This window comes from Melospiza melodia, chromosome 14, assembly GCF_035770615.1.
Source record: "Melospiza melodia melodia isolate bMelMel2 chromosome 14, bMelMel2.pri, whole genome shotgun sequence".
Classification (NCBI taxonomy): domain Eukaryota; kingdom Metazoa; phylum Chordata; class Aves; order Passeriformes; family Passerellidae; genus Melospiza; species Melospiza melodia.
The window spans coordinates 11273039-11294195 of NC_086207.1; the positions used below are offsets into that span (position 1 = coordinate 11273039).

Sequence of the window (21157 nt, forward strand, 5' to 3'; positions counted from 1 at the left end):
CGTATCTTTTCTTCACAATGTGGTTTTTGCACTGGCATCTTCACACAGACCATCACAACATAATTATAGAGGAAAGCACAAAAACTGGAGTGACTCCAACATTGTCCATGGACTTTACTAACCACTTGGATTTGTGTACAGAAACTGAAGCAAGGCAAGGACTGCTCCCTGCCAGAGCAGATGAGTCACACCAATTAAAGCAACAAGGAAAGCAGAAAATAGGGCAAAGTCATTCCTCTTGAAGGAATGGTGTCAATGAAAGCACAAAGTCTCATCTACACAAACACAGAGAAAGACAAGCGACAGGAATGGAACATGAACTACTCTCAGCAAAGGATTTTTTAATAGTGATCAAAGCAAAAGCTCCCAATATACTAAAAAAAGCCACTTCAGATGCACTTATTTTTAGCATGCACTTCTTCCTTTAAGAGATCAAACTACAGCACTGAGGTCTCCAGGAGCCACTTGGAACCCAACCTACAGGACAAGGCTCAGATTTTGCTGAAGGAAAAGCAAGGACTTGAGCCTTTCTGAAAGGGAATGAAGTAATGCTTGATGAAATGCAGCATCTTCTTTGCAAGTTAAAGAATTAAGTGGTGCTCCAGCTTTTCAGAAAATCATGTCTAGGACTAGACCTCCAGGTGAGTTGGACATTTGCAAAACTTCTGTGTGTTCCCTTAGAAACAAGCAGTTTAAAAAACAAGCCTCCATGTTATTACAGAATCTACATTGTGACCAAGAAACTTAAAGTCTCAAACAATATGAATATTAAGAGACCTTATACTAAGTCAACAGCCAGGTACATGATTTAGATGTACCCAAGAAGTTTCACACACAAGCCTTAAGAAGGCATAACATTTGAATTTCTGCTTTGAACCAAATCATCAAATTTGGGTTCAAACTTTGAGGAAGTTAGTAGAAAGGAAATACTTAAACAGAAGTTAACATAAACCACATACCACTGTTTTTCAGAATGGAAGCCTGGGCAAATACACGTAGCACTAAACTTCAAGTTGTTTCCTTTAATATTTACAAAACTGGTTTTATTCTTAGTTTTTCAGAAAAATGGTTTAAAGTATTAGCACCTACATTGTAAATGACTCAAACTTAGATTTACACTTGAAATAAAGCCACAACGCAATCAGTTAAGTGAAATTATATTCTTCCATTTCTGAGTATTTCAGTAGAGCACCAAGAGGGAAAGAGCAACATGTGAGTAACCAGCAAGTGAGACACAGACCCAGGCACCTTCCTGGGACAGGATTCAGAAGGTCCGAGTTTTCCAGCACACTCCAAATCACCTCAGTTTTAGTTAGTTATAAGGTGGAAATTTCTATGCAAGTTTATAAAACCCATCCAGCTACATGTTAGTTTAATTAAACCACAGTTGACCTGAGATGCAATTAGAATTTTGACATTTTTCCATACTTAGTTCACAAGTTTATTATGAAAAACACTGCAGCTCTGTCCTGCAGTAACATTGTTTTACAGAAAAAAACAGTTCTGTTCAAAGTAATTCACTATCCTTGGACAATTACAAGGGACAATATGGTAGGGCAGAGTGGAAAAGGGAACTGAGTGCAGACAAAAAAAAAAAATCAATACAATTAAATTAAACAGTATTCCCTGAAAATAAAACAAACAAACAGTTTCAGAACAAATATGAGGCCTTGGTACTTATTTTAAAAATGTTCTTTAAGCTTCAATGATTGTTTGCTGCTACCCTTATCTACAGTCATGCTGAATAAAGCTATAGCTAAATGGAAAGTTAAATGTATTCACGAGGTGTTAATGTCTACATCTTATTATTTGCAGTCTCTCAGAGAAAGCAAAAGTAACTACAAATAGCGCTATGCCAGAAACTGGTTTCTTGACCAACAATGTTGCTTCAGCATGCAATGAACTGGTTCATTCTAAAGTGGTCACAGTTGTTGATGACAAGAGGCTTTGTATTGAATATGGCACGTCTTTTGGTCCATGTGAAAACAGAGTTTGAATGTTAAATATTTTCTGACACTTTGGAGTTACTGTTGCTCTTCCCATTTCCTTTAGGTCAACATATGGTTCATGGCAATACTGTACAGGTGTAAAATCTCTTTACAGGAAGTAGTCTGGGGTGCGACGAGTAACATGCGGTTCACCTCTGCGCGGCGCCGGGTCGAACTGCAAACTGAGACACAGACACAGTGAGAGCTCAGCCTCCACTCAGCTACTCCAGCCAGCAGTTACAGCACTGGTTTAACACAAGTGAGTCTCTGCAAGTTTCATCAACCAAGTTAAGTTTTCTAGCAGTGAGAGCTCAGCCTCCCCTCAGGTACCTTCTAGCGAGGAGTTACAGAGCACTAGCTTAACACAAGTGAGTCTCTGCAAGTTTCATCAACCAAGTTAAGTCTACTCTTCCACTCCTGTTAATATGTACTTTTAACCATCGCATTAAATTCTTCTTAGCATGAAATTAATTTTAGCTTTAAGACTCAAAGTGGTTGAACATTTGTATCTATCAAAAAGTTAAAGTCTCCAGCTATTATGCACAGTGCTTTTGCCCATTTACTAGTGAAGTTGCTGCTGCAGTAGTTAGAGATCTCATTTAAAGACTGACACCCAACACCTGAAGAATTCAAAGGTGCCAAAAGTCTCCTGCCCAAGACTGACAGGAAGGCATTACCTTGATGCCACAGACTACTCCTGCTCTCAAATCACATCCCCACACAGCAAGTCATTAAAATCCAGGTAGTTATACAAAGCAAAATTGAGGAGTCTCACTTTAATCTGACAAAGAAGATCTCAACAGCAACTGAGGCTTAACTCCAAGACTTTAAATGTGACTAACCCAACAATTCCACACTCACTCCACCTCCCAAAAGCTTAGAGAGAGGAAAAAACCCCATACTTGAACATAATTAAATGGGATCCTTAAATCACAGGCAACATAATTCTCATTTTTAGATATACTTACAAGGAGTATTTTAGAGTGTCATCAAGTTCCATAATTGCAGCCTGGTTGCCACAACGGTAACAATAGTTTGGAGCACTGAAAATTGTTACTACATTCCGATCATGGCACCAGTTGTACCCCTGGAGAGGAAGGAAAAAATAATTCAGACAACCAAGTTAATGTACCCCATGTAACCACCTGACTACAAACCAACCTTTTAATGTGCACAGCCCTCAGTGGCATTTGCAGGGTTACTTTAAATAAGATTAAGGCTGTATCTTTTTTCTCTTCTAGAGAAAAAGGGTGAAAAGGAATTTTGGCTTTCATAGTTTGCTTCCTACTAGCAAATATGAGCTAGGTATTAAAAAAAAAAAAAAAAAAAAAAAAAAAAAAACAACAAACCACCTAGCAATATTTCTCCATTGCATTAGCATTAAATAGTTAAAACAGCAATTCTGAAGTACACAGTCCACTCAAGTTTCAACTGTGATCACCAAAACCAGACTCCAGACACACATTTAAAAATCTGCAGTGGTAGGAATAACCAGAGACCAAGAACAAAAGCACAAATCCAATCTAAAAAGAAAAATTACACCTTTTTTCCAATAGACACATATTTAAAAACCTTTTTATCTACACAGAAATCACATCTAGTACCAAAGCCTGGTTTGAGATAGTGCTGTAAATTTTCAGGAAAACAAGGCCAAAAAAAGGTTACTCCACTGTGAAATTTCTTTAGTAGCATATGAATACTGCCAAGGTCAAGTTTCTGGAATACTCTTAGCTGGATCATCACCTGTCACAGAAGCATATGCACATCTCTGACACACAGAGCATGGAATAAATGGACCAAGGACACAGCCCAAAGTCTGAACACACAGGATGTCCTGCTCACCTCCATTACCAACTGATGAGCTCTTGAAACCAACGTAAGGCCATTAGCATGGTTAAAGGTTTCTGAAATATCCTGTCCAAATGTGTAACCTGCACCTCGAGGAGAAATTCCCCAGCCACCACGATCATCTGGATCTGACCATAGCAAGTCACACATTGGACCCTGCAAGAGATGTAGATGATGTTTCAGAGGGGAAGTGCAAAGAACCAAAAGCAAACAAAACCCCAAAATACTTGCATGACCCCTGCATAACTCTTTGACACTAAATATGTTTGTTTCTTTAAGCAAGGACATGCCCTCATTTTTCCTTTAAAAAATCCAGAACTGGAAGACAACAGGCCCTTTAATATTGTTAAGTTGATTTGAATTTCATTTTCAGCCTGCAAGCTTAACCCCCCCAATACATGCTGAATCATCAATCTCATTGGCTTAGAAAATTATTTTTCAGTACCTCATGGGGAACTTCCTGCAAACGATCAAGTGCTCTGATGTGATCCAGTGTATCTATAGATGGAGAGAGGCCACCATGTAGACAAAAAATCTGCAAGAGTTAGGAAACATTAGGTTTATTTGCATTAATCAGTGCAGTTTGAACAGTTTTGAATAAATTATGAGAAAATCTGCATGAGATTCCCTTTAAGATGAGAACTGACAGAATGCAGTGTTAAGAACTCCCTTTACAATCAAAACCACTCAACTTGGTCTAATGTCAACATACCTGGCCATCCACCAAGGCAGTTAGAGGCAGGTAATCAAAAAGGTCTGTGAAGTATTTCCAAACATTTGCATTTCCATATTTCCTTAAACATTCATCATAGAAGCCATAAACTTGTGTGATTTGCCTGCTTTCATGGTTCCCTCGAAGAATTGTGATGCGTTCACGGTAACGGACCTAAACAGAAGAGCTGATTTTAGCACACCTATGAGCAATTTTCCCCAGAACAGAGTTTGCAATCCTCAAGCCCTGCCACACAATAAACCATTCTGAAGATTATATAATAACCTTTAAGGGAAAAAAGGACTCATTCATTCCAATCTTCAACTGCCAATTACTTTTGAGATTAATTACAATTTGTATTTATTATTACTAAGGAACTTTGCTATGCCTGTGCATTAAGCTGATCTCTCCAAGCAAATTCTTAAAGATTGCTACTCAGGTAAGTAAAAATAAACACTCATTTTAGATAAAGCTCAGGCTTGCACCTGAACATTTTTATAATTTTAAGAAGTGACTTAGAAAACAACAAAAGCCAAGAAGTCAGTTTCAGTAGCTCTAGTACCAATGCAGTGAAAAACATAACAGATATTAAGTGCAGTCAGTACAGTGATGATATATTTCATACAAGACTGTAAAGCTGAGAAAAGTTACCTTAAGAGCTACAAGCAATGTGACTGTTTCGACTGAATAATATCCTCTGTCAACATAGTCCCCCATAAACAAATAGTTTGTGTCTGGTGATTTGCCTCCAATTCTGAAAAGTTCCATGAGGTCGTGAAATTGTCCATGGACATCTCCACAGACTGTGACAGGACATCGCACTTCTTGTACGTTGGATTCTTTTGTCAAAATTTCTTTAGCCTGTAAAGCAAAAAAGCACAAACTGTGAGTTTGTCTATGAAGAGCTTTTTATTCAAGGCACACTCCACCACTTCCAACTCTGCTACCTGCTCTCTTTAGGAGCTTTTGTCCCTTCCTTCTCTGAAGCACTTGAGAGAGAAGTTTATCTTTACTTAAATGCCATTAAAGCAGCATTTCACCTTATGAAACCTTGTATTAGTGATTAGTAGATGCACGGCTGCTTTTCCTCCTTGAGGACAGCATCTGAAGCAAAACTTCAGACTTTCTACAGAAATGGTTCTGTGAAGCATAGAACAATTACCATCACTGCTGGAACTTTAAAAGTTTTCAAGTATTTTGAAAAATGGAAATCTAAAAATCCTGCCAACATCTTACTTCCAACAGCCCAAACTCAGACACAGCCAAAACACTCCAGTACATTGGCACTCACCTGTACAAACATCTTCAATCCACCTGCAAAGGCAGGGGCTCCTGCGTGAAGCAGAATGAGAACAAACATCTACAGGCACCAGCAATTACAGAGCCATTACCTGTGCGAGTTCTCTCAACAAGTTTTGTGATTAAACACAGACTAAAAACATCAAGCTGTGTCTTCATAAACCAAAACTGGCTAAGATGTTTGTAATCAACATTTTTTCCCAAAAACATTGTGTACATAAAAGTTGCAGACAAAGGTAATTTGTATGAAGAAGCACAGGCTAAATATAGCACCAGAAAGGTAATTCTGAAATAATGCAAGACAGTGGTTACAGTTTGTTCTCAGAACAGTCACCAGACACATGCCACAATGATTTGTTAAATCTAGAAGCTATTAGAAATATAAATAGTAACAAGTTTACTAGTTACCATCTACCAAGACTTCCCTCTTTTTCAAGCGTCAATGCTCCTATTCAAACAGGATCCTTTTTTACCTCATTAACACAATTACAAGAAAATACATAAAAATTATATTCTGTTCTATCACCCAAGTTGTCTACAAGAAAGTGGCTGACACTCCCACCCAAAAGTGGTGTCACTGTCCCACACACCACCCTGGCTGACCACCATGGTCACCACTTCAAACAGAAGCAACACCTAAGTTTAATGATGGAAACTCATGAAATTCAATGTTTCACTGCAAAGAAATGCAAAAATACAGCATGGCTAAGCACCCTGCACAACACAAAGCTTTAGACGTCACTCTGCAGACATTGCATTTACATAAAAGTCAGTCTCATATGACAGTTTCCACTTGCACTGTGCCCAGTACTAAAGATAGGTCATTCCTGGCTTGTGGTCAATGCTTAAAGTGCAGATGTATTTTAAGATAGCCTGACTTGAGTTAATTTTAATGCAGTGACACTCACCGGATGTTTTGAAGGTGTTTTAACAGCTTTAGCCTCTTCTAATACTCTCCTACATTCAGAAGCATTAGCCAGCTTAGTTCTCCTTTAGACAGAACATCAGAGATGCTTACAGCACTTCAATATATATATATATATATATATAAAAAACTTACTCTGTAATGAGAATGTTTCTATCACTGGATTTTCTTAGCACACTTGAAGCACTGCACAAAGAATGCAGCATTCATTTTTCATCAAAGGTATGCAGTGTTTGTGCTGAGAATGGCAGAGTTCTCAGCAATGGAGGTGTTGCATCCTCAGTTTCTGAAATATTAAATCACTCAGATACACACATGACCAAGCACAGAGAAGTCAGACAGCTACTCTGATGGGAAAAGACTGTTCCAGGTCAATCTGCAGAACAGCAACCTCTGTTTAAATCCTGCAGTGGAGGAATGCTGGTGCAGGGATTCCAACATTTCCATGTTTTAAAAGCACTTTCATGCAACACTGTGTTATGAACTGTTTAGTTCATTGACAGTCTTCTGTCCCACAGTATTGGAAGTGGCACAGTGCTTAAACACTCAGCTCTATAAAAGACCTTCAGCAAAGCTGAAGGTAGAAAAAATAACATCCTGAAAGCAAGCCACCAACAAGCAGTCTACTATCCCCCAAATAAATTCCTATTAAAAGGTAAAGTAAAAAAAAAAGCAATTTTAATATACCATAACACAATACAAACACAAGTTGCTAAGACAACAGTACATTTAACACTACAATTTCACAATATCAAATTGTGATCACTGATACTACTCCTGCAGGATCTGTGCTCCTGACCTTGCACTGGATCTCACACAGCAACTCCACCTGGTTCCACTCCCTCTTTTTACTGATTCTTAAAGGTGCTGCTCACTCCCCCTACCCAACTCCCTCTCCAACAGATGGACTTCCCATCAACAGCTCTCCTACACTTCCTCAGGGAGAGGAGCAGCAGAGCTCTTCAGCAGAAGGCAGAAAACTCCCTGATCCAACCATCTGACAGAGGAGAACTGGGAAAGACACACACATCACAGCCTGAACTTCAAACACCCTGGGACCTATTGCCTCAAAGGACAACAGTGCAACAATGCAGTGTTTTGATATCAACATTTTGAAACATCCAGGCTTCACTGACTATCATCAGGAAAAACAATGATAAAATTCATCATCAGATTTTCTTGAGCACCTATTAATTCTTTTGTATCTCTGCCTTTTTTCAGTTCTCAACAATTCCTACTATTAAGACAGCCCTGAACTTCTCTACACCTCCAACACTTAATCTTTTTCACATAGAATACCACCACAAGTCAAACTTCTGTGGTGCAGGATACTTGTTATCAACAACCTACCAGATTACAGTTGTAAAACCCTGCCTCTGAATCAGTTTAATTATTTTTTCAGCACTACACTCTCAAATTTCAAAATAAAGTGCAAACACATACAGAATAAGACTGCAAAGAACACATTACTTCAAGCTGATAAATGCTAATTTTACCCCAATTACCAATGAAGTCAAAGACAACAAACAGCTCTGAGACAGTTATATGAGAAGAGTGTAAGAAGAACCAAGTGCAATGCTCTCAAACACTACTGCTGAGGTGGAAAGTCATATATTTTACTCAGAACAATCTCAAAGTTCAAACAATAAGCAGTAAGTATCAAATACATTTCAGCTTAGTCATAATGACTGGAATTCATCTGACTTGATACTGGCTTACTCAGTCATTTCTCTGTAAAGTGAAAGCTTGTACAATCCCAAAACTTAACAAGAATAAAACCAATATTAGTTTAAACACACAAGAAAACAACCAATTTTCACTTTACTATAAAAAGAGCAGCACTGCATAAAAACTCAACTAGTACTTAAGAATTAAACCATTCCTGGCCTGCTGCACATCATGTGAAGGCCCAGCTGAACAGCACCAAGCTGTTCTGGTGGCTCTGTTACAAAGCACATCTCTGCAAGGTGTTGGTCTTAAAACACAAATATCAGCCTCACTGTTTTCAGACAGTACAAGATCCAAGTGTATGAACTGCCATAGATAAGAATTTTGAAAAAGATGACAATTAAAGTCACTACCATAGGGTTTTCAGATCCTCAGTTTATTTAATGACATGCACAGGTTGTATGCATGCAGATGTAGCTCTTATCTCCCCTGCTCCCTCCAAATCTTTTTATCCTATATGCCACAAGTTAGGGCTCAGAGTCGAGTGCCATAAAAGCCATAATCCACCTATTTTAGTTCCTCAACTCACTCTGTGCTGAGGATATGCAAGCTTCCCTCATGAGCAGTGTGCATCATCAACTTTGTCTACAGAAATAATTTCCAGTGATCCACTTCTACAAAACCCTCTGAATTAATCTGTACCCAAATTCCTCTGTTTCCAGAATATGCCAGATATTTCTAAATTACTCTGACCCCTTGTTAGGTCCCTACATTCTAGCATGAGCTCTGACAAGTCAGCCCAATTACCTATCACGAGAAACTCTGGGGCACACAGCAGTAAATAAGACCCAAACCAAGGAGTAAACATCACTGTATCTGTGTAGAATTGTAAATCAATGCTTGAAGCAGCACTATGAACCAGTCATCAAAAGATTACCACTACTAACTCAGTAAAGAAAACACAACCATTATTTTGGTTAGACACCACAGCCCCCAAGTCAGGCTGCAGATGGTAAAATGTCATTCTTAGCAGACCAGAGCTCACACCTGAGCCCACCATGCTGTCCAGCAAAGTGTGTCATGACAAGCACCCACTGGAACCAAGCAATAGTTGTTTGTAGTTACCATAAAGATATTTTGATGAGATTGAAGACTTCAACCACACCCATAATTTCCTGTCACCAAGGTGCACAGGATGTGACTAAAGGCACAATGATCAGCTAATTGGGATGAATACTGGCTTCAGCTGTTCCATCATGACCTGGAAAAGGTTCCAGTTCCAAGCAAAGTCATCCATTACAGTCAGCAATTCTTCTGCAGAGTCAATGCTTTTCAATTTAAACATTTCCCCACTCCTCACAAGAGGAGGAAAGAGCAGGTTCAGACAAAAGATGGGCTGATTTTTTAAAAGCAAAAGGTGTTTTAATTCACTGACATTTTAAACAAAAGTAGATAAATGAAGCCTCCAACAACACCCTGCTGTGAATGAAGGAGGCATGGCAGTCAGATTACACATGACACAAATGGGAAACCGATTTATGCAATCCACTAAGGAGTTCAGTGTGAATGTGTAAGTAGGAACAAAATTAAAATACAAAGCTCCCCATCAACATTTAATTATTTAGTATTCCAAAGTAAAACCAGGATTTCCATCCACATAGAAATACTGAGCAGCAAAATACTCTTGCCAGGACAGAAGTTGATGCATCTGCTTTCTCTCTGGATTTGTGACTAGCACCTACACCTCCATTTCCAATCTCTTCTGTTCAGTGAGAAGACAGACCAGTTTAAATAGAAGATATCAGCCAACCAAAAGAGCAATCCCAATGCCAGGACTGCTGTAAGATTAAAATAAGACAATCCTTTATTGCCTGTAAATTCTAGAAGGCCTACAAGAAAACAAGCAAGCAACAAACTTCTGCCAAATAACCCTCCCTTCCTTTGTATTACAAAAGGACTGACAGCATTTGAAACCTTGATAGTCCCCTCACCATTTCCATCTGAAAAGTTCAGCAGCATTCTTGCCCTCAGAGGCAAAGCTGGAAGAAGGGGAAAGGCTGTTAATCAATCAGGAGTTGACAAAAGCAGGGAGGATAGGAAAAGGATCTTCTGAAAGAACTCAGTGCCATTATTTTCATTCATAAAGAAGATCTTAGTATCTTTAACTTTAAATTGAAGAAAAATAATCTAGGAAAAACTTCTTTAAAAAACATAAGTGAAATAACTCAGGAACCCTTATGCCTTCCCTGCCTCATGGAGCTCCAAGGAGCACAGCAATGACAGCAATGCAGGAAGCTGACCACTTACAGGGGTGTTTTTCAGTCCTCCTTGTAGAAAAAGCTGTATTCATTCTGAATCATTACATTCACTTAAAAAAAAAAAAAAAAAAAAAAAAAAAAAATAGGCTAAACCTATTCCCAAACTAGTTGTGCCTGATATCAACAAGTCCAGCTGCATGCAATGAACTCAGAAAATTCTCAACACTTTTGTTCCAGTAACTCCAACACAGCTTGGCACAGTGATACTACAGTTCAGGACACCAGCTGGAGGATGGCAGGTCAAACCTCAAGAAAAGAGTTTAGAACCAACCAGCAAACCAGAAACATCTGAGCTGGAAGGCATTTTCAAAATATTCAGCAGAAATATTGGAGACCTAGTGAGTAACTGAGATCTAGTATTCACTCCTTAGTCAGGAATAAACTTTTTCCAGTGTAATATACACTACCTGAAAGAAAAGAACAGCATTACTGAATACAGGGTAGTAAGGGCCCCTAACCAGAGTGTAAACTCAATCCCTGCTCCTGTGATTCTCCTCACACAGATCTGCTGTACAAGGTCAGACACAGCCAGACAGGTCTGGGTTTTGTGCTGGGGAAGGCAACCCAGGTGAGTAACTGGAAATGGCTCAGAAGCAATCACAGAGCAGCACTGTCATCACATCTGAGGAGGCAACAGCCTCAGCACAGGGAGATTTGGAGTGGACATCAGTCCTGCAGCCCTGTCCAGGTCTTCAGCCTCAAACTGGCAGAACTCAAGTAAGAATTTGCTCTGAATTGGGAGTGCTTCCTACTGTTAGCTTAAACTATGCCTAGAACAACACAAGTATCTTTCACTGCTACTTAATCACAAATAATATTGCAACTAAAAAGCAAAAACCCAAAGCCAAACATCTCACTGCCAGCACAACTCAATTTTTACAGAATTTACTAGAATTGAAAAAAAAGCAAACCCAGAAAGCTGCTGATGGTACAATCACTGGCACGTTCAAGACTAAATTTCTATATGCACATCAAAATGTTGTATGTGAATCCAGACAAGGTGAGAAGGCTGGCTAGGCTGACTCTTCAAATGCCTTCTGTGAAAGAGACAACTTCCATTTTTCATTATCAACTGTAACAGAAAACAAACAAAATGAAACAACCAAAAAAAACAAACCACTAGGAAACAAAACCCCACAACAAATCAGAACACTGGGCATCAAACAATTTTTTTAAGTGTTCAAGAATAATCTAAACCAGTAATTTAAACATTACAAAAGGCTTTGTACACTACACTTGGAACTCTCAGACACAGAAGGAGTAACTACATGGCACCACCAATGACTTGATCCCTTGGGATGTTCAACAGAGCAGCAAAGGAGCCCTGAACCCCTCTGGTCTCCCAGAGCCCAGGAACAGCTGCTGAGGGCACTCCTGCCACTGGCAGCAGCTCCCTGGCTACAGAACCCAGAAGCCAGGGCACTGGCATGGCAGAACTGCAACGCTGCACATTCCTCCTGTGCCAGGGGAACACAGCACCTGCCCAATGCACAGCCCCCCACACAGGGCACACCACACTCAGCACCTGGCAATTCTGCTGGGGCAGGTTTCTTGGCTGATTTACAGCAAGTTCAGACAGGAACATTAATGTTCACAACCATCTTAGTCTGAAGAATAGTTAGTTATACACGATGGATATAGGAATGCAAAAGCTAGCTAGTGGAAAAGCCCCTGCAAATGCAGCTGGAAACAGTTTAAAACATCCACTTCTGGCCAAAATAATCAGCTTAGAAAGGGAACTCCTGAACAGAATGGAATGTAGGAAGCAGAAGGGGACATCAGAAAAAGAGGTTGGACAGACAGCTCAGCTTAAAACAGGAGTGAGATCCACACAACATGTAAGTCTGATGTATTACAGGAACTGAACTTTGACTGCACAGGCATTTTTTGACCCAAAAGAAAGCTTCATCAGAAATGTCCTCTCAGAATTAAGTCACTCAACATAAGCAAAATGAGTTTGCATAACTCACACAGCTGCAGCGGGTAACTTTTGGTTACAGAACATCCAATTTGGCAGATCAGATGTTAAATTGAAAACTCTACAACAGGAAAAAAAATTAGAAAAATACACCATGAACAAGGTACATACCAGAGAACAGCACAGAACAGGCCCAGAAACACATTTACACTACAAAAATTAGCAATGGTGACAAATCAAAAAGCAAATGTAACCAACACCATTGCTACAGATCAAAAACTGCAGGAGTCAAACCTTGAATCAAGGTTTCTTGAATGCCTTTACCAGCATCAGCCCTTCACTTGGTTTAAAATATTTTGGCTAGCAGCACTATCTATTCAAAGTATTTCACAAGCAATTCAAGAACCCTGAAATGCTTTATACAGTATATAAGAACAAATACTCTCTCTTCTCTCCAAAAACTGGAGATGCCACACTCAAACTCACTAAATTACAGAGCAGTGTTCTTGAGGGAGTGGCTCTGACACCTCTGCCTGCACCTGCACTAGATACTTTCTGCAACAACCAAAGCAAACTCTACCCAAAAATTCACCTCATTCCTCTGTGCAATTTTAGGCTGAGCAATGTGCCACACCCCCAGTTCCTGTGATAAAGGACATCTCTACACAGAGGAGACAAGAACATTTCCCTCCACTGTCACAAAGTATGGGAAAGAAACTAAACCAGCATCCTTCCATTCAATATGGCCAGTGGAAAACCTCTCACCTGGCAATAAAGGACTTCCTTTCACCTCTGCCAATAAACAATCCAGCACTAACAGGACAAACACAGCTGACACGTACCAGTAACTGGACTGGGTGTATTTTGAGCACTTCTTTAGAACCTGCACTTCTCAAATGCTGAAGCAAAGCACAATGGGTCACTCAACTGATGGAGCATTAAACACACAGCACGTACCAAGCCCAGAATAATTTAACTGCCACTCAGAGGTTGATTATTTCAAATCATTTGTGAAAGTATAATGTATTATTCATGGTTACAAATTACTTCTAGACATCAAAGATGTTTCTGCCCAGTTCCCACCACCACCATCACCCAGGTAACCAGGCTCACTGAAAGACACACCAAGAAAGTAACTGGGATGCACAAATGGCCACACAATTATCATGTTCACAAAAAGCTGTTGAGTTCTTCAGGTATCAATACTGAAATACAAGAGAGCCCTCAGGCTTATTCTTATTAGACAGGCACCAGTCTGCACACATGAAGACCCAGCAGATCAAGAAATACTTGTCAGGGAGATCATCCAATCAAACAGTGGTATCAGGAAAAGCCCTTAATTTTTAAAAATCGTTTATTTTAACTAGCCCTAGCTGCAATTCAATGTGGTGAAGAACAACACTTTATACCTAGTAGGGTCTTTATCTGTCCTTTGGAACAATAGCTGCATTTGAGCACGTCCTTAAGCTAATCATGATGTGATTACGTCCACAAAACTACTCAAACATTCCAAACAAAGAACAAGCCAGTGAGGTTTCTCAAAGTCAGTGCTGGGAACATGGAAACCCATTAAAGCAGGTGCTGTCCCTCAGCACAAAGGTACAGAACTGAGCTCTCACCTCACTTCCATGAGCACAACAGAGACAAGAAGATGGAAAACTCAAGAGTTCAAGGGCCTATTTCCAATGCCCTCCATCACCAAGCATGAAGAAACTGAACTACTCTTAGCAGAAAGTCCAAGTAAATCCACCTGTAGTTATCAGCAACAAATGAACTTTCCCTAACATCAGCACCCTGTGGCTGAACTCTGCACAGTGCTGACCATAGACAGAATTGTCACCCTACCCAGAGCTCCCCCAGAGCCAGCCCAGCCAACATGAAGGCTCCTGCTAAATAATACTGGGATTGTGGAAAAGAAATCTGCCATTCTCATGGTCTCTCATCTCAACACACGGTAGTCAGACACAAAGTTTTCTTTTCTTTTTTCCTTTACCATTATCCTGATGAGCATTACACATTTATCCATAAATACAGCTCATTCCTATTCTTCACTGGGAAAAAATGAAAATGTCATCTTGTGCAACACTGATGACTGGGACTGTATCTTCTGTGAGGAATTTCTAGTGGCATGCCTGCTTCTCACTGAACCAAAACCCCAATACACAGAAAGCTTTTTGTACATTCTACCTCCCTCATGGTCCTGCACGTTACCATACAGCCCCACAAAATGGGCCCACATGCACCCACTCCTGTGGGACTCAGGACCCAGCATCCATCTGTTCACAAACATGGCAAGTGAAGCACCTGCCTCTCACATAAAGCACTACAAGGAAGAAGCTGCACTGCCGTCATTGGAGAGGCACATGGACACAGGCAGGCGGTGACACTGCCTGCTTGCAACAGCCTTTAAAATACACAGCCCGGATCAAATGGAAACAGTGTTGAGTGGCTGGAATACAAGTGAACTAAAATCTGTACTGGAGCAAGAGCCAGTCTGGCCAAAATCACTGCAAGTTCTTTATTAAGTTCATAGACAGTCCTCTAAAAAAATTGCTTCCAAAACAACCTGATGTAGTATTTGAAAGCATGAGTCCTATTTTAAAATATTCTAGGGACTTTTTGTGGCAAGTACATAGGCTTCTTTAGAAGCCAGTACATCCATAACTTCATGTATTCCTTAATAACCAGTTCCCAAGAAATTCACAAATATTTCATCTTTCAGTCTAGAATGAAATACATAAAACCATCAGTAACTAAAAAAAAAAAAAAAAAAAAAAAAAAAGCCACTACCACCAACAACCCTCAGCTATGAGACTACATCCAGAATTAAAGTCAAGTGGAAAATGCCTCTGGATGCTACCAGAACAAAATTTTCCCGAATTTCCAAACCACAATCCGTCCTGGGTTGGCTTTACAACCTTTCTAAGCTATGAATGTCTCTAGCAACACATTGCCCTGTAACATCCACGTCTCAAACCAACACCATAAAAATATGCAGTTATATAGGAACTCGAATGTTCATCCTGTGAACTTCATGAAACCCAGAACCTTATTGAGAGAAACCAAAGCCCCAAAGCTAATTTATCCTTCAATTAGCTATAAACGCGTCTGCGCTTATTCATATCACGAAAAATACAAGAAATAAATCAAAGCAGCAGCTCTTTACCGCGTGTGATTTCCAAGCACCTAACAGAAGCCTTTCTTTTCATTATAATAGCTCAGGCTTTGGGGGGTTGATTTAACATTGTAACCGGGGGGGGTCTCTCGGGGGTCTCTCCCGAGGATCCATCGCGGCCGCGGCGCCATTTTAGGAGGCGCTGAGCAGGCGGGAGGCGGAGCCGAGGCTCCAGCACAGCCGAGGGGCCGCGGCTCGCCCGGCCCCGGCTCCCGGCCCGCTCCCCCCGCCGGGCCGCGCCAAGCCCCCGGCCCGCCCGAGGCCCCGCGCCCGCCCGAGCGGCACCGCCCCGCCCGCAGCGCCCTGCCCGGCCCCGCCGCCGCCCGCAGCCCCTCGCTCCTCACCTTCTCGCAGAGGCTCTTCACCTGCCCCTCGGACAGCTGCTTGCACTCGTTGAGCTGCTCCACCCACTGGTCGAGCTCCTTGGTGAAGACCTTCTCCTCCATCCCGCTCTCCCCCTCCTCCTCCTCGTCCTCACCGGCTGCTGCTGCCGCACCGCCCTGCGGGCCCCTGCGATCCGCGCTCCCCACAGCGGCGGCGGCCGCGACGCGTCAGGGCGGGTGGGCAGGCGGGCGGGCGCGGGGAGAGGGCGGCCCGGGGCGCTCCGGCTGCGGCAGCGCTGCCGCTCCTCGCTCCGCACCGTGTAATGGCCGCCGCTGCTGACGTCACCGCCCCGGCCCCACCGCGGGGAGGGGGACGCCGCGGGAGCTGAGGGCGCTTGCGCGGCGCCCGGGCGGGGCCGCGAGTGCGCTCTGAGGGGAGGGGGCGGGTGAGGGCACCGAGCGCGCCCGCCGTGCCCGCCTGCCTGTCCGCCCCGGGCGCGCGGGGTGGCTGTGCTTCGTCCCGGTCCTCCTTCCCGGGTCTTCTCCCGAACCCCTGGGGGCTGGCGCTCTCCCCATGCCGGGGTCTGTTTGAAGGGCGCGGCGCAGCCCCGCCCGGTCGCAGCCGTGAGGCGGGAAACAGAGCTCTGCCGTGAGGGGTGGCCGGCATGGCGGTGCCAGCCTCTCCTGTGCCAGCTGCTGAGCGCCGGCTCCTCGGGGGCACAGGCTGGGCAGGGTCCTCGCCTGCGAAGTGCCTGCTGTGGGGTTGGGAGACGATGCTTGCAGGGGCTTTGTGTCGCTCCGCAGTGTTTGTGATTCTCCCTGCAGTTAATGCATATAGGTGTCCCCGAGGCTGGTGCCGGGGTCTTTGCAGTGACAGGACGAGGAGCACTCGCCGTAAAGTAAAACACAAAAAGTTCCACCACCACACGAGAAAGAACTTCACATTGTGGGTAGCAAAGCACTGGAACGGGCTGCCCAGTGAGGACGTGGAGTTTTCCTCTCTGGCGGCTTTCAGAACCGCCCTGGACACGTCCCCGTGTCATTGCTCCAGGGGACCCGGCCCTGGCCGATGGTCGGACTGGGGATCTCAGAGCTCCATCCCAACACGAGCAGTTCCGTGATGCTGAGCCCGGTTACCGTGTCTGTCAGAGAAGTGGGGGGTGCTTGCTGGTGTTGGGTACTTTGAAATAAAGCTTTTCAGTTCTAAATCATGGGCATTAAACATTATCTTAATTGTACCACCAGGTAGTGCTGAGGTTAAAAAGGCTGTGCTGGATTTCTTTAAACAATTTACACTGAATGAGTTTGTGGAAGTCCACAGTTTATTATGACCTTTTTAGACAGAAGTAATGCATGAAGTGCACCGTAAGTGTTCAGTAAAGGAAATTAGTGGTGGACCTTTCAGGAAACTTTCAGGAAGATGGTATTTTATCAGGAAACTAGTGGTGACCTCAGCTATCTTACTGTGCTCAGACACTTGCTACCTAAGGGAAAGTATGTCAGTAAGACACTGATAACTTGCAATAAAAAAGAATATAGGAAATATGCAGAACCAATTTCTAATGAATTATGTATTTTATTGCAATCTGCATCTTAAATTATAGAGGAAGATTTCCCCTAAATAACTTACAAAAGGCATGAAATTATCAGTTTAATATTTTTTCACTTAAATGGGTCAAAATGTTGATAAAATATTGATTTGTTAATTTCAAGAGGGCACAATGACTTTTCCTAGTTATTTTGTATTAATTGTCTTGGTCATCACTTGCCTAATACGGAGTCTGACTTGTTAAATTCTTTGCCTACTATTGAAGGAAATTAAGAATTCCATAGTGAGCAAGGAGTGAGGAATGTTTGCTTTCATGGGTCAGTCTCGGTTTCTTGATGTCATACTCTCCTGCTAGACAAGTTGGTTTGAATTGCCTGACTTAGGTTTTGTTTATCTTCCAAAATAACTTGGCCATTCTTACACAGGTTCCCATCTTCAGATGACCTTAGTTTTGTGCTTAAAGTTGTAGGAGGAAAAGTACCATTCATTGAGAAGTGATAGGTTTCAAGAATTCATTCTGTAGCACATCTTCCCAAAACGGTCTTGAGCAAATATATGCAAAGAATATGAAACAATAACATCAACTCTTGTGTAATTTGCCAAGCTGAAGTTCATTTTCTTTAATAACTGTTGACTTTCTGGCATAGTTACATGTTTGAGGATCACACTGCAAACCATCTACACAAGCTGTGCTTTCCTCACACCTACCAGGTAAAATGTGGCAGGATTTCAGTTGCAGTTTTGTAGGCAAACAAGCCAAGTTTAAAGTTTCTTCCAGCTAGTGTGGATCAGGCTGGACACCTCACATATTAACAACCACTGCTGTCTTCAGAGCACTTGTGATGGTTCCCAACCCCACTGTTGGTTCCCAGGAGTGTAGTGGTAAAGAAAGGAACATTTGTTTGAAAAGGATCAGTCACAGCTCGTTTTCAGACAAACTCCACTTGGGAAGGGGTCAGTGATTCAGCACTCCCTGCTTGCTGCTGAAAGCTGAAGCTGTGCCACTCACTGCAGGAGAAATCAGGACTCTGCAGAGGAAATTCAGGATCCAATTATCTGGACACTCACAGAGAAGGGGAAAGCTTTGGTTTCCATCTCCATTCCAAGCATTTGCTCTGTTTTTATCCTCGTACTCTTTTGAATTGTCTATATGTGAATCAGAAATCAGATCTCCTTCCTCTCTCTGACTTGGGAATGACAATCAATAGTTTAGAGAATCACAGTTGCTTTTCTTAGATATTTATCTGAGCCTTCAAAGGAGAATGTAATAATGAAAGGATACGTGCTGCGTTGCATAAATTGGGTGTTTGTCAGGGCTTCAGATACACAGTAAGATTAAACTGTAACCTGTGAGATGGCAGTAATAAATCGTATTTAGTATGTGAATATATGCCAGGCATGTGTGTGGTTTGTACCTAGGGAGCTGTCTGGGTGAGGCTGCCCCGGTGAGTCAGGGGTATGGAGGCCGCACTGCTGTGCTGACACCTGACTCAGGGACCAATGTGTCACATGTGTGGCATTCTGGGGAGAGGTGAACTGGTCAGGCTGACTGCGCTTGTGTTTGCACACATGCAGCTCGAGATTATTCAGGCTAGCCTATAGTGCCAACTCATTCTGTACTAGTCTGAAATTAATTGAAACTCATGGACCAGGGTGTCAGCAACTGCAATAATCTTATCAGTAACACCAACATTTCCATTGTACTATGAGACATCAGTGTTTAAATGCAGATTTATGTAGATTTATATCACACCGTCCAACTACACAACGTATTGTCAGCTTAGCATTGTAGAGTAAGGAGCACGTAAATTGTTTTCTTCACACTTGACTCTCTCTGAATATTTTAGTGATTCTAAATTATCCATCAATGCATGTCCAAAATGTCTGTTGCTATGGTTTTTTAATACTAAATGCAGAATTAAAGGGCTATGCAATACAATATAAAACTCTACTTTACAATTTAAAGGCTATACAGTAGTGTAACAATGAGCTGCCACCTTTAGATGTAGGGCTGCCAACTTTGATTAACACATGTATTTCTGCAAGCAAAGAATATAGACACTGGTACATTAGTGTGGAAGTCAACTGCCTCCATGAGAAAAGGGACTTCTGATCAAATAAATTCAGAAGTACACACCATGTAGTCTCTTGCATATTCAGGTACTGGCCACTACTGGGTAAAATATATGTTTTGTGTCTTGATAGTCCCATTAAATCAGATAAGCCTGTCATCTTAAGTAGAACTATTGCAAAAGACCGAAAGAAAAACAGAACACTTTTACATCAGATATTTGTTACATCATCACAAACAAATACTATTTCTGTGTATTTGACTAATTTCAGAGTCCAAATAGTACGTGACAAAATCAGTGACATCAGTAATACCACTATCAACAGTGGCCCACTCACTTCAATGGAATGGCTTCTGTAAAAGATAGAATCTCAGTATTAATCACCTTGTGTACCACAAAACATTGTACTGAAATCTGCTAGTTCATCATTCACCTTCATGCTGTAGATAAAGCAGGAAGTGCAGTGCCTTACTGAAAGGAGAAATTACAGAGTAACCATGAAAATCACATTTTCAAATCACTATGGTTACAGATATTTCATAGTCAAGAGTCTTATAAAAGCTATGAATAGAGTGCTGATTCTCGAATGTTGAGGGCTTAATATTTTACAAATATTTTATGTCCTGCTCTCTCCCTGTGAGTGTAGGAACTCTGTGTCCAGCCTGGCTGGGTGGGAGCACTGGGGCAGTGGGTACATCCTTGTGCACCTCAGCACAGGGCCACGTTCCTCCTACCTATCATCTACCAGTTTTAATCTCTAGAATACTTGACAAACACCACCTCTGCCAGGACAAATACTGTCACTTTATCACCAGATGGACAAATACATGATTTCAGCCCGATCAGGAAACAGATACTGAAATCAACTCACTTTCCAAACATGACAGAAGCACTGACAGTCGAGAGTAGAGACCCCAGTTCAATAGATACTTGTGCCCATCCTTAAATTCCTTCCTTTTAAACAGATAACATAAGCATCTGTGAAGTGTCCTGCTAAGCTCATGCTGCGAGGCTGTAGGCTTGCTGATTGCTGGTGTAATGCTCTGATCAGCACAGCTTGTGTTACAAGTGCTTTCTTTGGAAAAACTCCCATTATTCAGTCCTTTCCATAGGCTATGTTTAAGTGCACAACAAATTATTAATACGTACAAGCAGTTGTCATGGAGATAATGTGATCCCAAGTGCGTTTTTTGTAAGTGGCACAAACCTGGCACATCCCACATGCCTTGTATGGACAATTCCTACATAATGTTTCCTGTGTTAGATATGGGACAGATATGTATCTTTGCTTTTTATGCCAATACCCAGTGGAGAAACCACTGCTTCTGCCTTTCAGATGGCTGGCTTTAGGAACATGAAAAA

The 21157-nt window shown here is 41.8% G+C and overlaps 1 protein-coding gene across 1 annotated transcript; it reads right to left on the bottom strand.

Moving 5' to 3' along the window:
* Window positions 1-90: 90 nt before the first annotated feature.
* PPP2CA (protein phosphatase 2 catalytic subunit alpha) lies at window positions 91-16379 on the bottom strand. Its single transcript, XM_063168686.1, has 7 exons — window positions 16196-16379; window positions 5200-5409; window positions 4549-4722; window positions 4282-4371; window positions 3831-3992; window positions 2957-3075; window positions 91-2170 (listed from the first exon to the last, which is right to left on the bottom strand). The coding sequence occupies exons 1-7, from the start codon at window positions 16295-16297 to the stop codon at window positions 2098-2100; spliced, it is 930 nt and encodes a 309-aa protein (XP_063024756.1). The 5' UTR covers window positions 16298-16379; the 3' UTR covers window positions 91-2097.
* Between the last annotated feature and the right edge of the window lie 4778 nt (window positions 16380-21157).

Coding starts and splice junctions, on each gene's coding strand:
- PPP2CA (XM_063168686.1), bottom strand. CDS start 16,297: ATGGAGGAGAAGGTCTTCACCAAGGAGCTCGACCAGTGGGTGGAGCAG. Junction 5,410..16,195: donor TGAAGAGCCTCTGCGAGAAG/GTGAGGAGCGAG, acceptor TTTGCTTTACAG/GCTAAAGAAATTTTGACAAA. Junction 4,372..4,548: donor CTGCCTTGGTGGATGGCCAG/GTATGTTGACAT, acceptor TAACTCTTGCAG/ATTTTTTGTCTACATGGTGG.